At 39.8% G+C, this 21214-nt stretch overlaps 1 protein-coding gene across 6 annotated transcripts in view; it reads left to right on the top strand.

Annotated features, from left to right (window-relative positions):
• LOC108279549 (gastrula zinc finger protein XlCGF26.1) overlaps window positions 1-18751 on the top strand; it is a 144624-nt gene extending 125873 nt beyond the window's left edge. The window contains exons 1-9 of one of the 6 annotated variants that reach the window (XM_053688343.1): window positions 96-252; window positions 3407-3564; window positions 3758-3922; window positions 4012-4298; window positions 5481-5732; window positions 7301-7449; window positions 7540-7634; window positions 16804-18164; window positions 18351-18751. In XM_053688343.1, coding sequence (XP_053544318.1) covers window positions 7566-7634; window positions 16804-18164; window positions 18351-18435 — 1515 coding nt within the window. In that variant the 5' untranslated portion in view covers window positions 96-252; window positions 3407-3564; window positions 3758-3922; ... (2 more) ...; window positions 7301-7449; window positions 7540-7565 and the 3' untranslated portion in view covers window positions 18436-18751. Of the gene's footprint in view, window positions 1-95; window positions 253-3406; window positions 3565-3757; window positions 4299-5480; window positions 5733-7300; window positions 7494-7539; window positions 7635-16803; window positions 18165-18350 lie in introns of those variants that run through there. The other 5 variants (XM_053688344.1, XM_053688347.1, XM_053688342.1 and 2 more) reach the window with 5 other exon arrangements.
• Window positions 18752-21214: the final 2463 nt, after the last annotated feature.

Here is a 21214-nt window from a genome sequence, read left to right as displayed (position 1 = left end):
TCCGGACACACGTGACTTCCCAGCCAATGACGGAACAGGGAGGAGACATGACAGACATAAACAAAACCCACGTGTCCCAATGTCCCTACGGTCAACAGCGGAAAAGCAGGTGCTCGCGCATTCGCGCTTCGAGCACGCTGCTTCAAGGGGGAATCGTGACACCTCTACAATTAGATATTCATCTTTCTATTTATAAACGTAGCCCACCGCCTTGGAGATTTAATTCTCTTCTTTTGGCAGACAGTGAATTCTGTGAGTTCATTTCTACTTCTATTGATGACTTTCTTTTCTTCAGTCAGAATGACTCCACCTCTTATTCATTGTTATGGGAGACACTTAAATCCTATATCAGAGGGCAGATTATTTCTTACTCCACTCTCTGTAATAAAAAGCGCACTGCTATGGTTAATGAACTTACATCTGCGATCAGTAGTCTCGATCAAAGATGTGCATTGAACCCCTCTCCAGATCTTCTTAAACAGCATCTTGACTTGCAGGTAGAATTTAATCTTATTTCGACTATAGAGGTGGAACGCTTATTGTTACGTACTCGTGGCTCATACTATGAACATGGCGACAAGCCGAGTCGTTTACTGGCACATCAGCTATGGCGACAGGCCACTTCCCTACCCACACCTAGTATAAAAAACACTTATAATATTGTCACTACAGATCCCATGGAAATTAATGCTACTTTTAAATCGTTTTACACTTCGCTTTATAAGTCCGAATTTCCTGCAGACAATACTAAAGTGAATGCATTTCTTCAAAATCTTTGTAAACCTGTTATTGCTTCGAATACTGCTATGCAACTGGACTCCCCACTCTCTCTTGAAGAAATTTTAATTTCAGTTAAAACTATGCAATCTAACAAAGCTCCAGGACCAGATGGGTTTACAATTGAATTTTTTAAAACATTTATTAGAAAACTAGCTCCATTGCTTTTGGCTATGTTCAACGAATCTTTGGAATGTGGGTCTTTGCCTCCAACACTGACACAAGCCATGATAGTTCTTCTTCTCAAGGAGGGTAAGGATCCATCCTCCTGCGGTTCTTATAGACCTGTCTCTGCTTAATGCAGATGTAAAGGTGTTGGCGAAAGTAATGGCATCTCGTTTAGAGAATGTACTCCCTTATATTATATCTGAGAGCAGAACGGTTTTACAAAGGGACGTCAATTGTATTTTAATACCCGCACACTCTTTAATATAATTTATTCAAAGCATACGTCTGTGCTCCCTGAGATTGTGATTTCATTAGATGCTGAAAAAGCATTTGATAGGGTTGAGTGGGAGTATTTGTTTGCAGTCTTGAGGAAGTTCGGATTTGGGGATGAGTTTATTTCTTGGAAAAGCCTCCTTTACTTATCCCCTAATGCCAGGGTTCAGACAAACGATATTTATTCGGATTATTTTGCTCTCGGATGAGGGTGTCGTCAAAGCTGTCCTTTATCCCCTCTGCTTTTTGCTGTCGCTATCGAGCCTCTGTTTATTGCACTAAAATCTTCTCCCTTGTTTAAAGGAATAGTTCGATACGGGGTAGAATACAAATTGTTGCTATATGCTGATGATTTGTTATTGTATATAACCAATCCTAATGCCTCTATGCCAGCTGTCTTGGGTGTTCTGGAGTCCTTCGGTGTTGGTTATAAATTAAATTTAGATAAAAGCGACTGTTTTTCTGTCAATACTGCAGCATTTTCTCTCCAACAGTCAAATCTACCATTTCGATTTAGTCAGTCAGGTTTTAAATATCTAGGTATCAACGTGACACGTTCTTTATCTAATCTTTCATCAGCTAACTTCACTCCCCTTATCTCAAAGGTTAAATCTAACATTCAGAGTTGGGGTAACTTACCCCTTTCTCTAATTGGCAGGATCAATGTCATCAAAATGAATATATTACCGAAGTTCCTTTTCTTGTTCCAGCAAGTGCCTCCTTCTCTGCCAAAATCATTCTTCGATTCATTGGATACGATAATTAGTACATTTATTGGGGTGGGAAGCCACCAAGGGTTCGTAAATCTTTATTGCAGAAATGTACACTTAGTGGAGGACTTGCATTACCCAATTTTCAATTCTATTACTGGGCTGCGCACATCCATAAACTCTGCTACTGGGTTAAATCTCCTGGATCTTCTTGGTCTAAATTGGAACTATCTTCTTGTAGGGAATCCTCTTTACCTGCTTTACTTTACACCTCTCTACCTAAAAAACTCTCCCTATATACTGATAATCTAGTTGCCCTCAACACACTTATGACTTGGTATCAATTTAGACAGCACTTTAAGTTTGTAGGTGCATCCTCTTTAAGTCCTTTAGTTAACAACCATCTATTTCCTCCATCGTGTTTGGACTCCACATTTTCAGTATTGTATGACAAGGGTATTAAACAAGTTAGAAATCTGTATGCCGATGGTGTGTTTGATAGCTTTGCCAATCTGGCATCCACTTATAACCTCCCTGTGATGCATTTTTTCGGTATTTTCAAATTCGGAATTTCATTTCTAGATGTTTTCCTGATTTCCCCTCTGTGCCTCCTGAACAGGCTTGGGAAAGCTTGTTTTCAAACAATCCGCATCAGAGAGGAATGATTTCTAGGATTTATGATTTTATTCTGGCGCTAGGTAGTGAGTCGAGTAACAAAATTAGGAATGTGTGGGAAACGGAGTTAGGAGTACAGATAAGTGAGGAGTGTTGGAAACGTGCTATAGGTAGGATACAGTCTACCACTTCTTGTGCTCGTCTTGGACTTATACAGTTCAAAGTTTTAAATAGAGTCCATCTGTCCAAGTCGAGACTTTCTGTGATGTATCCGGACGTAGAGGACAAGTGGTAGACATCGTAGACGTGTTCAGCAGAAATGTTCAGCAGAAATGTTTAGTTCAGCAGAAATGTTTAGCAGAAATGTTTAGTTCAGCAGAAATGTCTAGCAGAAATGTTCAGTAGAAATGTTTAGTTCAGCAGAAATGTTCAGCAGAAATGTTCAGCAGAAATGTTTAGTTCAGCAGAAATTTTCAGCAGAAATGTTCAGCAGAAATGTTTAGTCCAGCAGAAATGTTCAGCAGAAATGTTCAGCAGAAATGTAGAGCAGAAATTTTCAGCAGAAATGCTCAATAAAAATGAAACTGGAAAAAAAAGAAACACACACAGCTGGCAACCAATGAGAGGAACGACCTCACGTCCTCACCTTCCCTATTCCTACACGTACTAAAATAAAATCATTCCCTGTTTTACTTGTACTCTGTCTGCACTGTTAGACATTTTGTTGCATTTTTGCGGTAACTTACTGGCAGCACTATTGCCAGTAATTTACTGTAACTGCCCCTTTACAGTAGCTTACCTGTAAATGTATTTGAATGAGCCCTACGGTGGTTATACCTGTGATTCCTCCTTGAATGTTTCAGATGCCAGTGGTTGAGTTCCAGCTGCACAGTAAAATAAATGATAAGGAAAGGATTTTGCCTAAAGATGAAATAGTGACACAATATCTGAAGCGAAACTACTACTAGGGATTGAAAGAACCAAGTATGAAGCGATTATTGACCCAGGCGAACAGTAACTGGTAAGTGTTTCTTTCTGGATTTTTTAGTTGAAACTAGTTTTAGCACTGATTGTCAGATAGAAGCTGTAACTGTGACTGTGCTTCCTTGTTGCTACGAGCTGTACACTTGTTGCTAGATTAAAGCAAATTCCAGTATTCAGTTTCGGTCGGGAGTCGCTCGTTCACGCGACTACTCTTTGTTTTGCTAATTAAGGAGGTGTGCTCAGCTGAAACACATCAGTATTTATTAATTAAGAAAAGTTGAGGCGGAAGCGTCAGCCCTTGTCATGTGAAGACCGAGCTCGTGTAAAGACCTGCAAGTCTACCTGTGCGAGTCCACCGAATAAGGACACCGACAAGACATCACACGTGCTGCTAAGTATACTTTTTCTCCCTTTATTCCTCTTGCTGTTACCTGTTTCCACACACTAACATGTGTCATCAGTTCATCCCTGTTATTTGCCACAGGCACAGACCGTGACATTCTCCCAGAAACGTACTCAACTTGGACAACCTACGCTTTCTGAATGCGGCCTCTGCAGGTTCCATCTCATTCTCAGTCGGACTTTGGAACTGCCAATCTGCTGTCAACAAGGCAGATTTCATTTCTGCATTTGCAACCCACTCCAATCTCAGCGTGCTGGCTCTGACTGAGACCTGGATCCATGCTGAGAACACTGCCACACCCGTTGCCCTGGCCTCCAACTTCAACTTCTCCCATACCTCACGCCCCAACAGACGAGGGGGTGGTACAGGTTTGCTTCTCTCCAAAACATGGAAATTTACCTGTCTTTCTCCCTCTTGCTCATACACGTCCTTTGAATTTCATGCTGTTACAGTCACTGACCCTGCCAAAATGCACTTTCTTGTTGTTTACCGTCCTCACCATACCAGCAACCCACAAAGCCGGTAAACAGCTTGACCTCATCCTCACATGTAATTGCACCACACATAATCTTCTCATTACTCCTCTCCACACCTCTGACCATTTCTTTATCCAGTTCTCTATTTCTCTCCCCTCACCACCATCAATGTCTCCTCCCTCTATCTCTTTTCGTCGCAATCTTCGCTCTCTTTCCCCTTCACATTTCTCCTCCGTTGTTACAACCTTACTTCCCTCCGAAAGCCACCTTTCTTCACTTGACTTAAACACCGCAACCGACATGCTATGTTCCACTCTAACATCTTCTCTTGACAGAATATGCCCCCTAACCTCCAGACCTGCTCGTACATCACCCTCTAGTCCTTGGCTCTCAGAAGCTCTGCGTAACAACCGGGCCAAACTAAGAGCATCTGAATGCTCTGAATGGCGCAAATCAAACAACCCAATTGACCTAACCAATTACAAGACACTTCTCTCTTCTGTTTCCAATAGCATCTCCATTGCTAAAGCCACATTCTACCAAGAGAAGATTCTTAGTTCCCCCAACACCCGCATTCTTTTCACAACCTGTTCCTCTCTACTCTGTCCCCCTCCTCCCCCTTCCCCTACTTCCCTCACTGCAGATGACTTTGCCACTTTCTTTACCAACAAGGTTACATCAATCAGGAACCTGTTCTCAGCCCCAGACATGCATAGACTGACTCCTCCATGTAACTCCCAACTGACTTCCTTCTTTCCCCTCTCAGAGACTGATGTCTCTAAACTCCTCCTCTCTAGCCATCCCACATCCTGTCCTCTTGACCCTATCCCTTCTCACCTTCTTCAGTCCATCTCTCCCACACTATTACCTGCACTCACACACATCATTAACACATCGCTCTCTACTGGCACATACCCTACCTCATTTAAGCAAGCCCGGGTTACCCGACTGCTTAAAAAACCATCGCTCAACCCTGCTATATTTGACAACTACAGACCTGTTTCCCTACTCCCTTTTCTTTCGAAAACTCTTGAAAGAGAAGTTTTTAATCAACTCTCAAATTCTCTCACACAGAACAACCTCCTGGACACCAAGCAGTCTGGCTTCAAGAGCAACCACTCCACGGAGACTACTCTGCTTTCCATCACTGAAGCCTTACGACTAGCAAGAGCAACCTCTAGATCATCTGTCCTCATCCTACTTGACCTCTCTGCTGCTTTCGACACTGTGAACCATCAGATCCTTCTGTCAACTCTCTCCAGCCTGGGCATCACTGGAACGGTTCTGCGCTGGGTGGAATCCTATCTCTCTGACAGATCCTTCAAGGTATCATGGAGGGGAGGTATTTCTGAAACTCAGCAACTCACAACTGGCGTTCCACAGGGGTCAGTTCTGGGTCCACTCCTCTTTTCTATCTACACTACATCTCTAGGGCAGGTGATTGAGGCTCATGGCTTCTCATATCATTGCTATGCTGATGACACCCAGCTCCATTTGTCCTTCCAGCCTGACGATCCATCCGTCTCTGCACGCATCTCTGCTTGCCTTTCGGACATCTCAGTCTGGATGAAGGAAAACCATCTTAAGCTTAACCTGGCAAAATCTGAGCTTCTCGTGATCCCGGCCTGTCCCTCAATCAACCACAACCTCACTGTGCAGCTCAGCTCACTCACACTCATGCCAACCAGGACGGCCAGGAACCTTGGGGTGATTCTTGATGACGGCTTGACCTTTACAGACCATATCTCAGCAACTGCAAGGTCCTGTAGGTTCATCCTTTACAACATCAAGAAAATCCGACCCTACATCACCAAACAGGCTACACCGATACTAGTCCAGGCTCTTGTTATCTCTAAACTGGACTACTGCAACTCACTGCTTTCAGGCCTCCCAGCCAGCTCCATCAAACCCCTTGAGATGATTCAGAATGCTGCAGCGTGCCTCGTCTTCAACCAGTCCAAGAGAACCCATGTCACACCCCTCTTCATCTCCCTCCACTGGCTTCCTGTAGCTGCCCGCATCAAGTTCAAGGCCTTGATGCTCACCTACAAGACCTTGTCAGGAACAGCACCCTCCTACCTCAACTCTCTCCTGAAGGCCTACATTCCCTCTCGCAATCTGCGATCGATTAGCGACCGACGTTTAGCAGTTCCAACTCAGCGTGGCGCAAGGTCCCTTTCCAGAACCTTCACACTAACTGTTCCTCAGTGGTGGAATGCACTTCCAATCTCAATCCGGACCACAGAATCTCTCACCTTCTTCAAAAAACAGCTAAAGACCCACCTCTTCCATGAACACCCAACAAACTCATAATTAAAAATTTTTTTTAAAAAAAATGCACTTACACCTCTACTCTGCACTTTGCTTCTTCTGGAATTCAGTTAATAGATCTTGTATGGTAGCACTTTTTGTATTGTTCTCTGCTTGATATATCGCTTTGCTTGTATCTTTCTCATTTGTAAGTCGCTTTGGATAAAAGCGTCTGCTAAGTGAATAAATGTAAAGTATGGGAACAGAAGGGAAGATACTCTAATATCCAGGCTCTGTATAGGACATACTCTCTTAAATTATTATTACATTTTAATTTTACATTTTACATTAATAATAGACTATAGGAAAAAGTGAGTCAAATCAATGTATACATTGTGAAATGTCTAAAACAGATGAGCATGTGATACTGCAGTGTGAGGCATGCAATATAGAAATAATTCAATTTGTGAGAAAATTAAGGGATCTCGGAATATATACAATAACATCAGAAAATATATTTCAATGTACATTGAGAGAGGTAAGAGTATACCGCATTATCTTTAAATACTTGCGGGACACAGGTTTGATTAATAGGTGGTTTAATAATTTTTTTTTCTCCAGCTAAACGTTACACTCCATCCCAGTAGGTGGCGGTAATGCACCTTAAGCTGGTTTGCCAACCGCCATAAAACAATAAAAGAAAAAGACGAAGGAAACTCACACACACTTGGTGTCGGAGCTTCCTTCTCTACACGGCTTGGAAGCGCTGATGTTACACAGAATATCACTTAAGGTGAGTTCATCTGAAACTGACCACCTGAGCTACTCGGTTAACAGGTTAGTGGAGATTCTGGAGTCATGAATTTCTGTATTTTTCTTCCAGTGTCCTGATTATTAACACCTCTTATAATGAAATCAGAGTCCAGACGGCGGTCTTTAAGAAAATCTCCACAGACTCCTGCTGCTACTGGCTCAGAGGTAAAAGTTTAGTCATGTGTCTGATTTCTCTTTTAATTTTTAAACTCTGAGAACTTGTTTATAATTAAGTAATGATTACAACGCTATATACAACAAGCAGAAAACTTCCCCGCAAACACCGCGCATTCTGATGACGTCACCAGTTAGCCTCTTTTTGTCAGTTTAATATTACTTTATGAAAACGTTGTTACTTTACCACGTCTTGGTAACGTTTATTTTTATATATAATCTTGGCCAACGGTCCAGAAACGTCGTGGGCACGTCCTCAAAAAACTCTTAACTAGTCTCATTAAGAACGATGTGAAGACGTGTTTTTATTTATTGTTTACAATAATTTATTGTATTCAGTGTTTACAACAAAATTGGCAACTTATTCATGAGCTTTTTTATAGAACAGTCTGAGGACACAATCATATTTGCATAATTCAAAACAAAATTAGAAAAGAAACAAAAGAAATCAATTAAAATAAGAGAATTTGTAGGGGTTTGTTATGAGTTTAATCTTGTCTAATAATGAAACAGGTTTCTGGCTTAGGGAATAATCTAGTTATTATTTTCAGATGAGTCCACATATGTAGATAGTTCTGTGCAGTGTATAAGTATCATTATCCTCGCCTGTAATCCATTTTCCAAAAAAACTTGTTTATAGTTTAAACAACGCATAATTCTTTAAAAATGTCTTTACCTCCTAAAAACCCCTATTTAGAAGGTATAATAAATATTTTTCATTTCTTTGCACATGGACATAGTCTCCGCAAAGAATAACCCAGATGGTTTAAGTGTTCTTGGTTTTATTTCAGTAAAAGAGAACAACGGTATCATAACATCGAGGGACTGTAGAAATTTTATACACGTCAGTGTTTTCTCAACAATGTAATCAACAAATCTTTAAATTATTTCACAAATATCATTCTGTTCATTTATGTCCACGATTCTAATACATCTACCACATTCAATCATGTATTTTCTAACAGCATAGTTACACAAAACGGATCGACCGCATTAATACACACGCATCATAACTAACCATTCTATACACTTTTCTTACATCATCCATATTCACCCAAACCATGCTTAAGCTTCAAATTAAAACAATACTTACCACAAAAGGTAATTTCAGAAACAAATTCACTTGTACCACAAAATGTATACATTGTGTGTGGATTAAAACTGTAAAAAGTAGGGTTCACACCACATTCATTAGCAGACACATCCTAAGCATTTTCTGGTCAACGAAACCATGAAACTCCATTATGTCACACACACAGACAATGGCCAGTAGCGCACACATACGTTGAGATCCAAAGGTCGTAAATCACACGCCCCTACAGAACTGTCAGTCAGGGGGACATGGAAGGGTCATAAATCAAACAGTTTAACAAAGTTCATGTTATTACTACTAATGTAATATCCGCTTCACATATATCTTTAAAAATACTGTCAATTGTTGGAATATCCTTCTTCACTTCTTCGAGAAAAATCATAATAATCTTCAGCCGTTTGCAAAGAAGAATATAAATTAGACTAAATTGAAACGACTCTTTAGTAATTACTCTATGATCAGAGTTTTCTTCCTGATTTACTATTAAGCTACTAATCATTTTCTTTCTTTCTTGTCTCCTTTTTTCCTGCTTGATGAAATATGAACTGTTCTTTTCTCCCTTTTCCATTCATTTAGCTCTGGATCTTACATATGCACCTTTTGGTTTTCCTAATGTATATTTCATCTAGCTCGGTTTGTAAATAAATAACGTTTTCTTTGTCGGGTAAGAACGTTTTTCAACAACAATGATTTATATCTAGAATTTAAATTCTTTTTCCTTTTTCATTTATTCAGATTTTTGCTAAATGTAATTGCGTATTCTCTAATTTTGTATTTAATATATTCCCATTTACTGCCACTGGACATATCTTTATTTCTAATCTCAGTAGTCATTCGTTTAATATAGGAATAATAGGTTTTTTTGTTTGTTTGTTTTTTTTTTAAACTTCTAGTAGACTTTTGTTCTTGAAGGTTTTCCTTTGCTTTTATATCAAGATTAATAATATAGTGATCTGCTAAAGGGGTATTAGGAATGATACACAATTGGTAACCAAATTGGAGATCTCACTTGTACTTAACCAGTAAACAATTCTTGATCAAGTGTTTCCATTTGGTTTAATCCACGAGAACTGTCTGGAAGTGGGATTTAGTTATCTCCAAATATCTATAATATCCAAATATCCAAATATCTCCAAGTTATCTCCAAATATCTCCAAATCTCGCAAAATTCCATTCACTTGCGAATTACTACATTTAGATGGAAGTCTATCTAAATATTCATCAGGCGTTATATTGAAATCCTCTCCTACTAAAACATAACTGGGGGGTTAGTTTCTTTTATAGTCTTTTACCCTCAGTTATTGTCAATAATAAATTCTTATTCTGGAAACGGTTATTAAAACCGTAAACATTTACCAAAATGATGAAATTCCGTCTAGGTGAAGAAACGTACCAATCCAATGTCCTTCTTTATCCACTCTGTGTTATCTTTTTCCCTGGACATTTGTTTAAACAGATAGCAACTCCAGTGGATCGATTTGATCCATGATTAATCAGCATGTCATCTCTCCGTTGTCTTTGCCAAAATTTGGTATCAGAAAACTCGAATGAGTTCCTTGTAAACATATAAAGGATCTGTGAGTTTTGAATTTTGCAAAACAGAAAAATTGTCTTCTTTTTAACATCTTTTAGACTCGATTTAACAAAGAAAAGGAAACATTTGAATTCAATGGGGACATTAAACCTATTGAACGATTAAAACAAGATATATAACTAGTACAACAAAATTCTGTTACCTACAACTCAGCAGATAGTGTAAAAGAGAATAAAAAGAAAAGTGCAGTTTCAGTCTCCTGTAACATCAGTCCTCGATCTCACCTGATCGCACATGGAACTTGTTAATACCGGCTCATATAATACGTTTACCATCTATGTAAGGAAGCCTGCAGATTTCCCCTCCTTTCTCGCCTGCTTGATTTTTGGCCATAATTTACGTCTCATCAGCATGTCTTCCCTTGTCAAATCTTCCGTGAATCTGATGCCGGCTTCTTTACACACCCCTGGAGTCTTGGTTCTTGTCCACACCTCATCCCGTACAGCTCTGCCAGCAAAGAGTACGATCACTTCCCTGTGACGAAACCCATCTTCCCATATGGTGCACGATATCCACGGCCTCACCATGACTGCAGCATAATGCGGGGTTATTTTTGTAAGAAGTTGAATTAATTTTTCACTTATCTGTTCTTTCGGCTTTTTTCCACCCTTTTATATGAAGACACTATCTTCTTTTGTATGTTTCTTGGTCCAATATGTGACCTTTCAACTCACTGTTTTCTTTTATGACCATTTCCTTTTCATTATCAAACACTTTGTTCTTTTCTTTGCATCATTTTATTTCTTCAAAATTATTAGTTCAGCTTGGGCTACACTTGCGATCATGGCACTTTGCTGTTTCGTTTGAGTTTAGCGCCTTGTGTCGCTCTTCGGCTTTGGCACCAAGCACTTGGATTGTCAAGATGGATTTACACTCCAGATCAGGAGGTTTTTTTTGTTTGTTTTTTTAAATAAACATTTTACAGTTTTTTTTTTTTTTTTTTTTTTTTTTTTTTTTTTTTTTTTTTTTTTTTTTTTTTTTTTTTTTTTAATACAGCAAAGAGAAGAGTGGATGTTTAAAGACATTGTTCTACTTAACATCCTATGGGGAAAATCCTTCACAGAAAAACAGTGATTAAAGACTCCCTAATTTACGATAACATAACCTCAGTAAATCATTTAAATCAGCACATCATGTAAAAAAACAAAACAGAACAAATCACAACATTTGATCCAGCTATTTTGATGATCAGCAAACTTGCTATCTTGTGGTTACAACACATGTCAATAACACGTTACTTGTTAATTCAATATAACAAAAAACTAGTTCAGCTTTAGTGTCTCTCACCACTCGTGATCCGAAAGGCCTGAGATTAAGGGGAAGACTCTTGGGTTCACTGGAAGTCGCTTTTTGTTCTTCTTCTCCTCTACTTTTGTGCCCTTCTCAGGATTTATGATGAAAAAACATATTGGAAAAGAATGAATGCTTGTGAAAATTCTGTAAATGAACCTACATAGTAAATGAACCCCGCCTCCACCCAAATAAAAACAACTTTGCTTTCCTTTACAGGAACTCAAGCACTGAGGCCAGTTCCTCCTCTGGCTAATACTGGCAAAAAGAGAGAGAAAGGGGGGCGGACATTTTAGTTATCAAACACTGTCTGACAGTGACTAATAAAACAGTGCTAATAACAAGTGCGTGCACTCCTAAATGCATGCATGCACACCCCTTATACTCTGAATGCAAGCATTAATTTAAATTCACTGATTTTGTGGCAGGCCAAAAAGATTTATTAAAAGCATGAACATTTTAGTAATTAGTGACATTAGGCTACATTTAGCTGACAGGACACGGGCTGAATGGCGATGCATGGTGGCCCATTAGGAGGTAGTTTATAACATTGCAATGCGTTAGCGTCATTAACAAATAACTGGCTATCGCAAATGTTACATAACGTTAGCTGGTTTCACGGCTACAATGACAGCTACCTAAAATAAACATAATATAGGACCGTCTTTCAGGTGCTTCGCCAAATTCCAGGGATTTCCTCGCATTGAAATGAACAATAGCATCGGTTGCACACCGGCAACCGATGCTACCTTTCCTCTCACCGAGCTTTCCTCGCTCTGCCTCCCAACGAGTTGGGGCGGAGCTAAAATTGTCACCATTTTCTGTAGTTTTTCCCGTGTGCTTGTAGGCATTCTTCGTCGTCTTTACCACTTGTGGACCGACTAAAACACTTGCGTGTATTTGCTGCCCCCATCAGTTCTGGAAGAATTGCAACCTCTGTACCTTCATAACCAACGGTACCTAAGCAACTGCAGAAAAACAAGTACTGTCACGTTTTAAGAATGTTGGTATCAAATTGGTACCAAAGTGGCGGTTCTCGTGACATCCCTACTAAGCACATTTTCTGTCTTTACGTTACATTTTATTTTATTTTTTTTGTTTCAGTTGTTCTTTTTAGATGGGTTTCCCAGTACAGTGTTGCCTTGTCTGCTGATAATATTGAGTTATTTTGGGGGGATTAAATCAAAACTTGGAAACTGGAGTTGACTTTTCTAGTGATATCTGGCAACCGTGAGTTTAAATTAGTGAATGCGCTGTTAGTTAGTGAATGGAGAGCGGCAGTGTACTGTATGTTTACAGACTTAACAGTTGCTACTCTTGATTATGATTTAGTGAGGAATTATTTAATAAAGAAGTTTGAATTAAAACGCACCTTGCAGTGTTAACATTATTATTATTATTATTATTATTATTATTATTAATATTCCGCTGTGTCTACACAAGCAGGTCGCAGGACATTTTGCGGGATTAATGAAAGATGGCGGTTGTGAGATCGGAGAGTTGAGAAGTAGATGATTTACAGAGTTACTCTTGTCATCATAATGGCTTCTCTGCAGTATTTACACACTTGTTCGGTTGACTGAGTAGAGGAAACGCAGTGTGAAAGTAACTGGAGTTTTAGTTTCTATTCCGATTGTATTGTACAACTACGAACAGGTCACTCACACCGGTGCTCCTAAATATTTTTTCACAGTCGCACAAAGAATTTTTCAGTCGCAAATGTGAGTGAAATGGGCACACTGTAGAGCCTTTGTCACCTGCAATACAAAAAACAGTTCCTTTAATTGTTTTTTTTCTGCCACAGTAATGCCATTTTCTTCCAAGTCCTTCAAGTCTGGCTCTAAAAAAAAAAAAAACAGTGTCATGGCCAAAGTGTGTAAAATCTTTTTCTCGACACATTACAAGTGACATGTGATCTGTATTTGATCCTATATGTGGTGGTAAATTAGGCAGAGAAAGATACACAGCTCGTACTTTGTGCTTGCGTTTTGCTGGGCCTAATGGGTTCACCACCTCAAAAGCATCTTGATATAGAATTAGTTTAAGACATGCTGTGTTTTGAAGGAAAATCTTGTTGTTTTTGTATAGCTGACCATCACCGACATCACAAAACACATCTGCACATGTGTATGCTGTGCAGAATACTTCTGCCATAGGTCAGACTCCAATAAACATTCAAAGTCTCCTTTACAGGAACATAGTAGGCAAACCTCACTGACCTTGTCATCTCTTCCTAAGTAAACCTTTGCAGGTACTGTGTATTTGAACGTTTTTTGTAAAAAAGTTCTTGAATAAATGGTGTATAGGTCAGATTCACAATCTGATTCACTTCACAGCATCACATATTCTACCAATGGCATCATCCGTTAATGATAAATCATGTTTCAGAAGTACATTCAGTTTATCCATAAGTGTAGGTCTGTTCCAGTTCATGTATGCTCTGCATCTCAACAATATTTTGTATAGTTGAAGCTGGCAGAAGAAACTGCCCGAGGTTCGAATTCGGTGTTCGATGGAGTAAGATGCGAAGTTGGAGGCTCCTGCTGATTTCGATTAAAATTGTAATTAATTAGTGCTTTTTGGTCATATAATATATTTTGACTTATTCTACTTTGTTTCCTTATTTGCACTTTTAACTTTGGCACGTTAAGATGTCTGGAAAGAACACGAAAACCCGTGGTAGCATTCAGACACGACTAAGACCTAGTGTGCGTGCCGTGAGCGAGTCCCCTTCTCCCCCTGAATCCGCGTTGCGGAGCAGTGATCCTGACTTCGCCGCACTCAAGCTTGAGTTGCTGGCTTCACTGAGAAAGAACATTGCCGATATTTTTAAAAAGGAGTTTCAGGCGCTGTCCACTATCCAGCTTGACCTGCAGGCCATGAAAACACAGCAGGCTGGTGATAAAGTCGCTACCGATGCTAACATATCAACACTGAAAGGTACTGTTGGGGAAATGCAGCACACGCTCTCCGGTTGCACCGATGACATGGTTCATATGAAGACTACTATGGAGTCTCTCACTGTGACCGTGACTCAATTAGAGAATAAATGTGAGGATTTGGAGTCAAGGTCACGGCGAAATAATGTTAGGATAGTGGGAGTTCCAGAGGGCGCTGACACATGTACAACTGCTGTTGTAGCGGCCTTGTTAAAGGTGGCGTTTGGTCTGGAGAAGGAGCCGGTTCTGGACCAGCCCCACCGGACCCTTCAGCCGAAGCCCAAGCCTGGTGAACGACCATGAGCTATTGTGTGCAGATTCCACTATCACAGTGACTGTGTTGACATTTTACGCCGTGCGAGAGAGATCCAGCAGATTAAAACGAGGGATTTGACCATCTCCGTTTTCCCTGACTACGCAGCCAAGACAGCCCGGGCCGCGTTAACGAGGTTCGGCTTCAACTTCGTGGTATTGAGGGAGCTTGCTATGGAATACTTCACCCAGCTCGGCTTTGCATTACATATAACGGTGTTCAGAAGGACTTTATTTCAGCAGAGGAAGCAGGAGACTATGTTAAACTCTTGATATCGGGGTGAACTGCATCACCTATGTAGTGGAGTTTTTTTTCACTTTTATTCTTTTTTTGCACTCGGCCTTCCAGCTCTACAGAATTCGGATTCTTATTGAAGATATTGTCGAGGCATTACTTCGTCTAGATTTTGTGGACTCACTCCTCTTAAATCTACTTCTGTATTAATGTGCTTCTCTGATTTGATGCTCTGACTGGGTTAGAGTTTTTCATTTTATTAGTGCTTCCTCATCTTTACGTGCTACACTGTTATATTATTTGTTACAAGTCTTTAAAAGGTAAGGACATTATATTTGTTAAAGTGTGCAGACTATATCAGATTTGAAGTCAGTATGGGACTTTTCTCTTGCTGGAAATTTTTTTTTGTTTAGGTAATTTAGTTTGTTAGTTCAGCTTACTCTTTGAGTTGTTTTCACATTGTGGACAACTCTTGGTGGGAAACACTGCTCTCCCTTTGTTTTATGGAGACATTATGTGGGAAAGGGAAGTGAGGAGAGAAGAGAAAAGGTAAATGAATCACATGAAAATGAATAAATAAATTAAAATGAGGAGGAAAAAAAAAGAAGAAACTGCCTGTGTAATTTCAAGTAGAAAAGACAAATATTTCTGAGAAACAGATCACTGAAATTTTCTGAAAGGTGTACTTCGCCTTCATCAATCTCACTACATCTCTCTTTAGGGCTTGTAACTTCAGGTTCAGTTACAGAGAAGTAGGAAACTGTCTCCTTATAAAGGTCATTTATATTGTGCACAGAACACTGCCTGTGCTTCCTGGACATGTAGATAGTAATGATGATTTTACAGTGAAAGTACTGCTGCATCCTGTCACTGGTCAGTTTACAACATGTCCTTCCACAGTATCTTCCTTTAAATGAGTCGTTAGTGCCATCGTAGTACTAGAGTTGGCACATAGATATATTACATGTAAACACTGCAAGTACATCTTTGGTAGCAACGTGTATCTGTCTTGTTTACCTTTCATTAAGTACCCCAGACTGATTCAGAGGTGAGCTCCGAAAAGCCACTGCTAAATTTTTAGATTGGGAAACATTACGGCGTGCTGTACGTGATTAGTATTAACCAATCAAACTCCTTGCCCCAGAATGCTGCTTAATGGGTGTCATTTATTCCACTCCATTCTACTTCCACAGACAAAGAATAATGCCTGCAGATGAAAAAAGTCAATACTTTTGGCCTTAACAGTTACAAGAAACTCTGAACTCCTGTACGGATTAATTATATTGAACAAGTCTGGGGATCGCCATACAAGTCCCCAGGGATGCGGTGTTAGTGGAATTTTAAGAAGAATGCATGTGGCATGAGCTATAAATTCACAACTGATAGATATTCAGATTCTTTTTTCAACAGAGAATGTGTTTTGATTATATTAATGCTTTAAACCATTGTATTTGGAAACACAAAGTTCCATGTTGATTTCCCAGAGTCTAAACACATTCAGTGCTTCACCTTGAAAAAACATTGACGCCCAGAGTAAGGTTATCTTTGTAGAGCTAGTCTACAGCCATTAAAGGTGGGTGATTGGGTGGTCAAACCGTATTACGATATTGTAGGAGGCGTTTCCAAAAACAATTCCATGAACACATGGGGACAAAATCTAAAATACGCATCTTGAATAATTTTATTGTGTTTTCCAGATGTACCACTGCTCAGATTGTGGGGAGAGTTTTACTAAAAGTCATCAGCTCAAAGATCACGAGCGGATTCACACAGGAGAGAAGCCGTATCACTGTGGACAGTGTGGGAAGAGTTTTACCCAACCATGGACTCTCCAACGACATGAGCGCATTCACACAGGAGAGAAGCCTTATCAATGCTTGCAGTGTGGGAAAAGTTTTACTTTACGGTGTAATCTCCAACGACACCAGCGTATCCACACAGGAGAGAAGCCGTATCACTGTGGACAGTGTGGGAAGAGTTTTACTTGCCAGCGTACTCTCCAACGACATGAGCTCATTCACACAGGGGAGAAACCGTATCTCTGTGCACAGTGTGGGAAGAGTTTTTCTTTTCAGAGTAATCTACAACAACACGAGCGCATTCACACAGGAGAGAAGCCGTATCACTGTGGACAGTGTGGGAAGAGTTTTACCCAACCATGGACTCTCCAACGACATGAGCGCATTCACACAGGAGAGAAGCCGTATCACTGTGGACAGTGTGGGAAGAGTTTTACTTGCCAGAGTAATCTCCAACAGCATTTGCGCAGTCACACAGGAGAGAAGCCATATCACTGTGGACTGTGTGGGAAGAGTTTTACTTTTCGGAGTAATCTCCAACAGCATGAGCACATTCACACAGGAGAGAAGCCTTATCACTGCTCGCAGTGTGGGAAAAGTTTTACTTTACAGTGTAATCTCCAACGACACCAGCGTATCCACACAGGAGAGAAGCCGTATCACTGTGGACAGTGTGGGAAGAGTTTTACTTGCCAGCGTACTCTCCAACGACATGAGCGCATTCACACAGGGGAGAAGCCATATCTCTGTGGACAGTGTGGGAAGAGTTTTTCTTTTCAGAGTAATCTCCAACAACACGAGCGCATTCACACAGGAGAGAAGCCGTATCACTGTGGACAGTGTGGGAAGAGTTTTACCCAACCATGGACTCTCCAACGACATGAGCGCATTCACACAGGAGAGAAGCCGTATCACTGTGGACAGTGTAAGAAGAGTTTTACTTGCCAGGGTAATCTCCAACAGCATTTGCGCAGTCACACAGGAGAGAAGCCGTATCACTGTGGACTGTGTGGGAAGAGTTTTACTTTTCGGAGTAATCTCCGACAGCATTTGCGCATTCACACAGGAGAGAAGCCGTTTCACTGCTCGCAGTGTGAGAAACGTTTTCGTGACCAGAGGACTCTCCACAGCCACCAGCAGAGACACACTGGACAGAAGCTGTACCTCTGTGGACAATGTGGGCGGAGCTATACACTTTCAAGTTCATTAAGGACACACAAGTGCTCTAACATAAAACCATCAGACGTTAATTTCTCAAAGTAAGATGTGTTTTTAATTTTCATTTTTTTAAAGGTAGGTAAAGAGACATTCAGGCATTAAACTATATTGTATTATTTGTCATGGACTGTAGTATTCTGTTCAATGGGACTTTATTGCTTCCTCCCTGGATTTTAGCAAAATTCATGACTTTATTTTGTTTTCCTGTTTTTCTCCAAATGCTACAGTGAGCACTGGCTTGCTTTATACCGGAGAAATTTTTGGCTCGTACGGAAACCCTTCAGACTACGAACTCTTTCTTCACTTGATTAATTATTTTTTGACAAAGAACTGTTGCAAAATAAAATTTAACCCTGCACAAGTTCAAAACTTTACTTCAGTTTGCTGAAAAACAGTGGTTTTTTTTCTGTCACAAAGCTAAAGGTTATTCGTTTATCCGTATTATGTCTATGTATAGCAAAGATTTAAATAGAAATGATGTTTATGTCTTTTTTTTGTTAAAAAAATGTACCTTAGAGTAAATAAAAAGCATTCCTTTACTTTTGTACAATGTGTTAACTCTCTAGATGTTTCATTTGCATGTGTAGTGGAATATTAAATGACAATGCTTTTAAAAGTTTTTCCATAACGTGCAAAGCATTTCTTTTGTTTCTCGCAGAAATTCTAGCAAGCACCTCTTGTACGATCTCGTCTTTGATCACCATTGCTTCCGTTTTGCTTTCCGGTATTTTAGGTAGGGACAGGTTCAGTTGAGCGGTTTCCTGTTCTACTAGTTTAACCAAATTCAAAAAATTTTGCAGCGCCGGCATGTAGAGTTTCGCCTTATCATAATCATTCAGATCAGTCCTTGACAAAATACCTCGTATTGCATCGTCCAAGTTGTTTTTGACAGTCTTTCTTAAGCTTTCCTTCTCTGTGGTGATGTTTCTAAGTTTATGGAGCTGATGTTGAGGGACTAAATACATTTTCTCTGCAGTCTTCATGTTAATTGTTGCGGGATGTGATTAAGCTGCTTATAAAATGAATGTCTACACAGATCAAAGGCAGAAGAAATCCACCGGATTGATTAATATCTTTCCTTTTTCTTTCTACTGACACTTTTATCCGCAAATAATTTGATCCATTGTTTGTTTTTTTTTTAAAACCTGGTATTGTTTTGTTGTCAGCGGTATGTTCCCTCTGAGTACGTTTAAAGCTAGTTCACATATGCTCAGGATGAGATCTGTGGGCGCATCACATAATATGTCCTTTCTCCTTCGGGGTGGCGGCTGGGGTGATGCATTCAGCAATGGGAGGTTTTTTTTTTTCAATCAGACATTTGTTGTCAATACTTTAAAGTTGTGTTTTTTTTTTTTTTTTTTTTTTTTTTTCCTTTTGTTTTTTTTCTTCATCTTCTTTGGAACATACACAACCAGATTCTCCCGGAAACAACCCTGAGCAGAGATGAAGTTCTTCTGGTGTTTGTGCTTTCAGGTCAACAAATAAATACCCGTAAGGTCTAGAGACAGCATCGAGAAAGCATTCTAAAAAATACTTGCTGTTACCCAGATACATCTGACGAGCCAATTCAATTTTATTTGTATAGCGCTTTTTACAATAGACATTGTCTCAAAGCAGCTTTACAGAAATATCAACATGGTATACAGATATTAAAGGTGTGAATTTATCCCAACTGAGCAAGCCACTGAGTGGTGACGGTGGCAAGGGAAAACTACCTAAGATGTTTTAAGAGGAAGAAACCTTGAGAGGAACCCGACTCAGAGGGGAACCCATCCTCATCTGGGTAACAACAGTTAGTGTGAAAATGTTATGGATTTATATGAAGTCTGTATGGCGTTAGGAGCAGCCGTAGTCCCAGCAGTCTGGAATTAAAGGTTTGAGCTCCATCCAGAGACAGAAAGGATCTGGATCTCTAGTATCTCCATAAATTCGTGTGGGGCTCGGCAAAAGGAGAGAGGGAGAAAAAAGATAATTATGACTGCGAAGTAGTAGAACAGAATCTAGTCAGGGTAGGCTTGAGTAAACAAATATGTTTTAAGCCTAGACTTAAACACTGAGACTGTGTCTGAGTCCTGAACACTAATAGGAAGACTGTTCCATAACTGTGGGGCTCTATAAGAGAAAGCTCTTCCCCCTGCTGTAGCCTTCACTATTCGAGGTACCGTCAGATAGCCTGCATCTTTTGATCTAAGTAGGCGTGGCGGATCATATAAAACCAAAAGGTCGCTTAGATATTGTGGCGCGAGACCGTTTAGTGCTTTATAGGTTAATAAAAGTATTTTATAATTAATGCGAGATTTCACTGGGAGCCAATGCAGTATTGATAATATCGGTGTGATATGGTCGTATCTTCTAGTTCTAGTTAGGACTCTAGCAGCTGCATTCTGGACTAACTGGAGCTTATTTATATTTCTACTGGAACATCCAGACAGTATGGCATTACAGTAATCTAATCTAGAGGTGACGAATGCATGAACTAGTATTTCCGCATCATATAGTGACGATATGTTTCTTATTTTAGAAATATTTCTGAGATGAAAGACGGCTATCCTAGTAATATTATCTACATGAGCATCAAATGATGGGCTGGAGTCAATAATCACTCCAAGGTCTTTAACTGCTGTACATGATGAAACAGAAAGGCCATCCAGAGTAACCATGTGATCAGAAAGAATACTTCTAGCTACACATGGGCCTAATAAAAGTATTTCTGTTTTATCAGAATTAAGTAGAAGGAAGTTAATTAACATCCAATGTCTAATGTCCTTTACACAATCCTCAACTTTACTAAGCTTCTGTCTGTCCTCTGGCTTCGCTGAAACATACAACTGTGTATCATCAGTGGAAGCATAACAGTGGAAGCTAATTCCATGTTTACGAATAATTTGACCTAGGGGTAGCATATATAAAGTAAAGAGCAGTGGGCCTAAAACAGAACCCTGTGGAACTCCAAAAGTAACCTCAGTACGCATGGAGAAATCACCATTTACATCTACGAACTGATAACGATCGGTCAGATAAGACCTGAGCCAGGAGAGGACTGTTCCCTTAATACCAACAACATTTTCTAATCTATCAAGTAGAATAGTGT

Source organism: Ictalurus punctatus, chromosome 19 (genome assembly GCF_001660625.3).
Source record: "Ictalurus punctatus breed USDA103 chromosome 19, Coco_2.0, whole genome shotgun sequence".
Classification (NCBI taxonomy): Eukaryota; Metazoa; Chordata; class Actinopteri; order Siluriformes; family Ictaluridae; genus Ictalurus; species Ictalurus punctatus.
The sequence above is the reverse complement of the archived record's forward strand: the minus strand, read 5'-3'. Positions and strand labels throughout refer to the sequence as shown.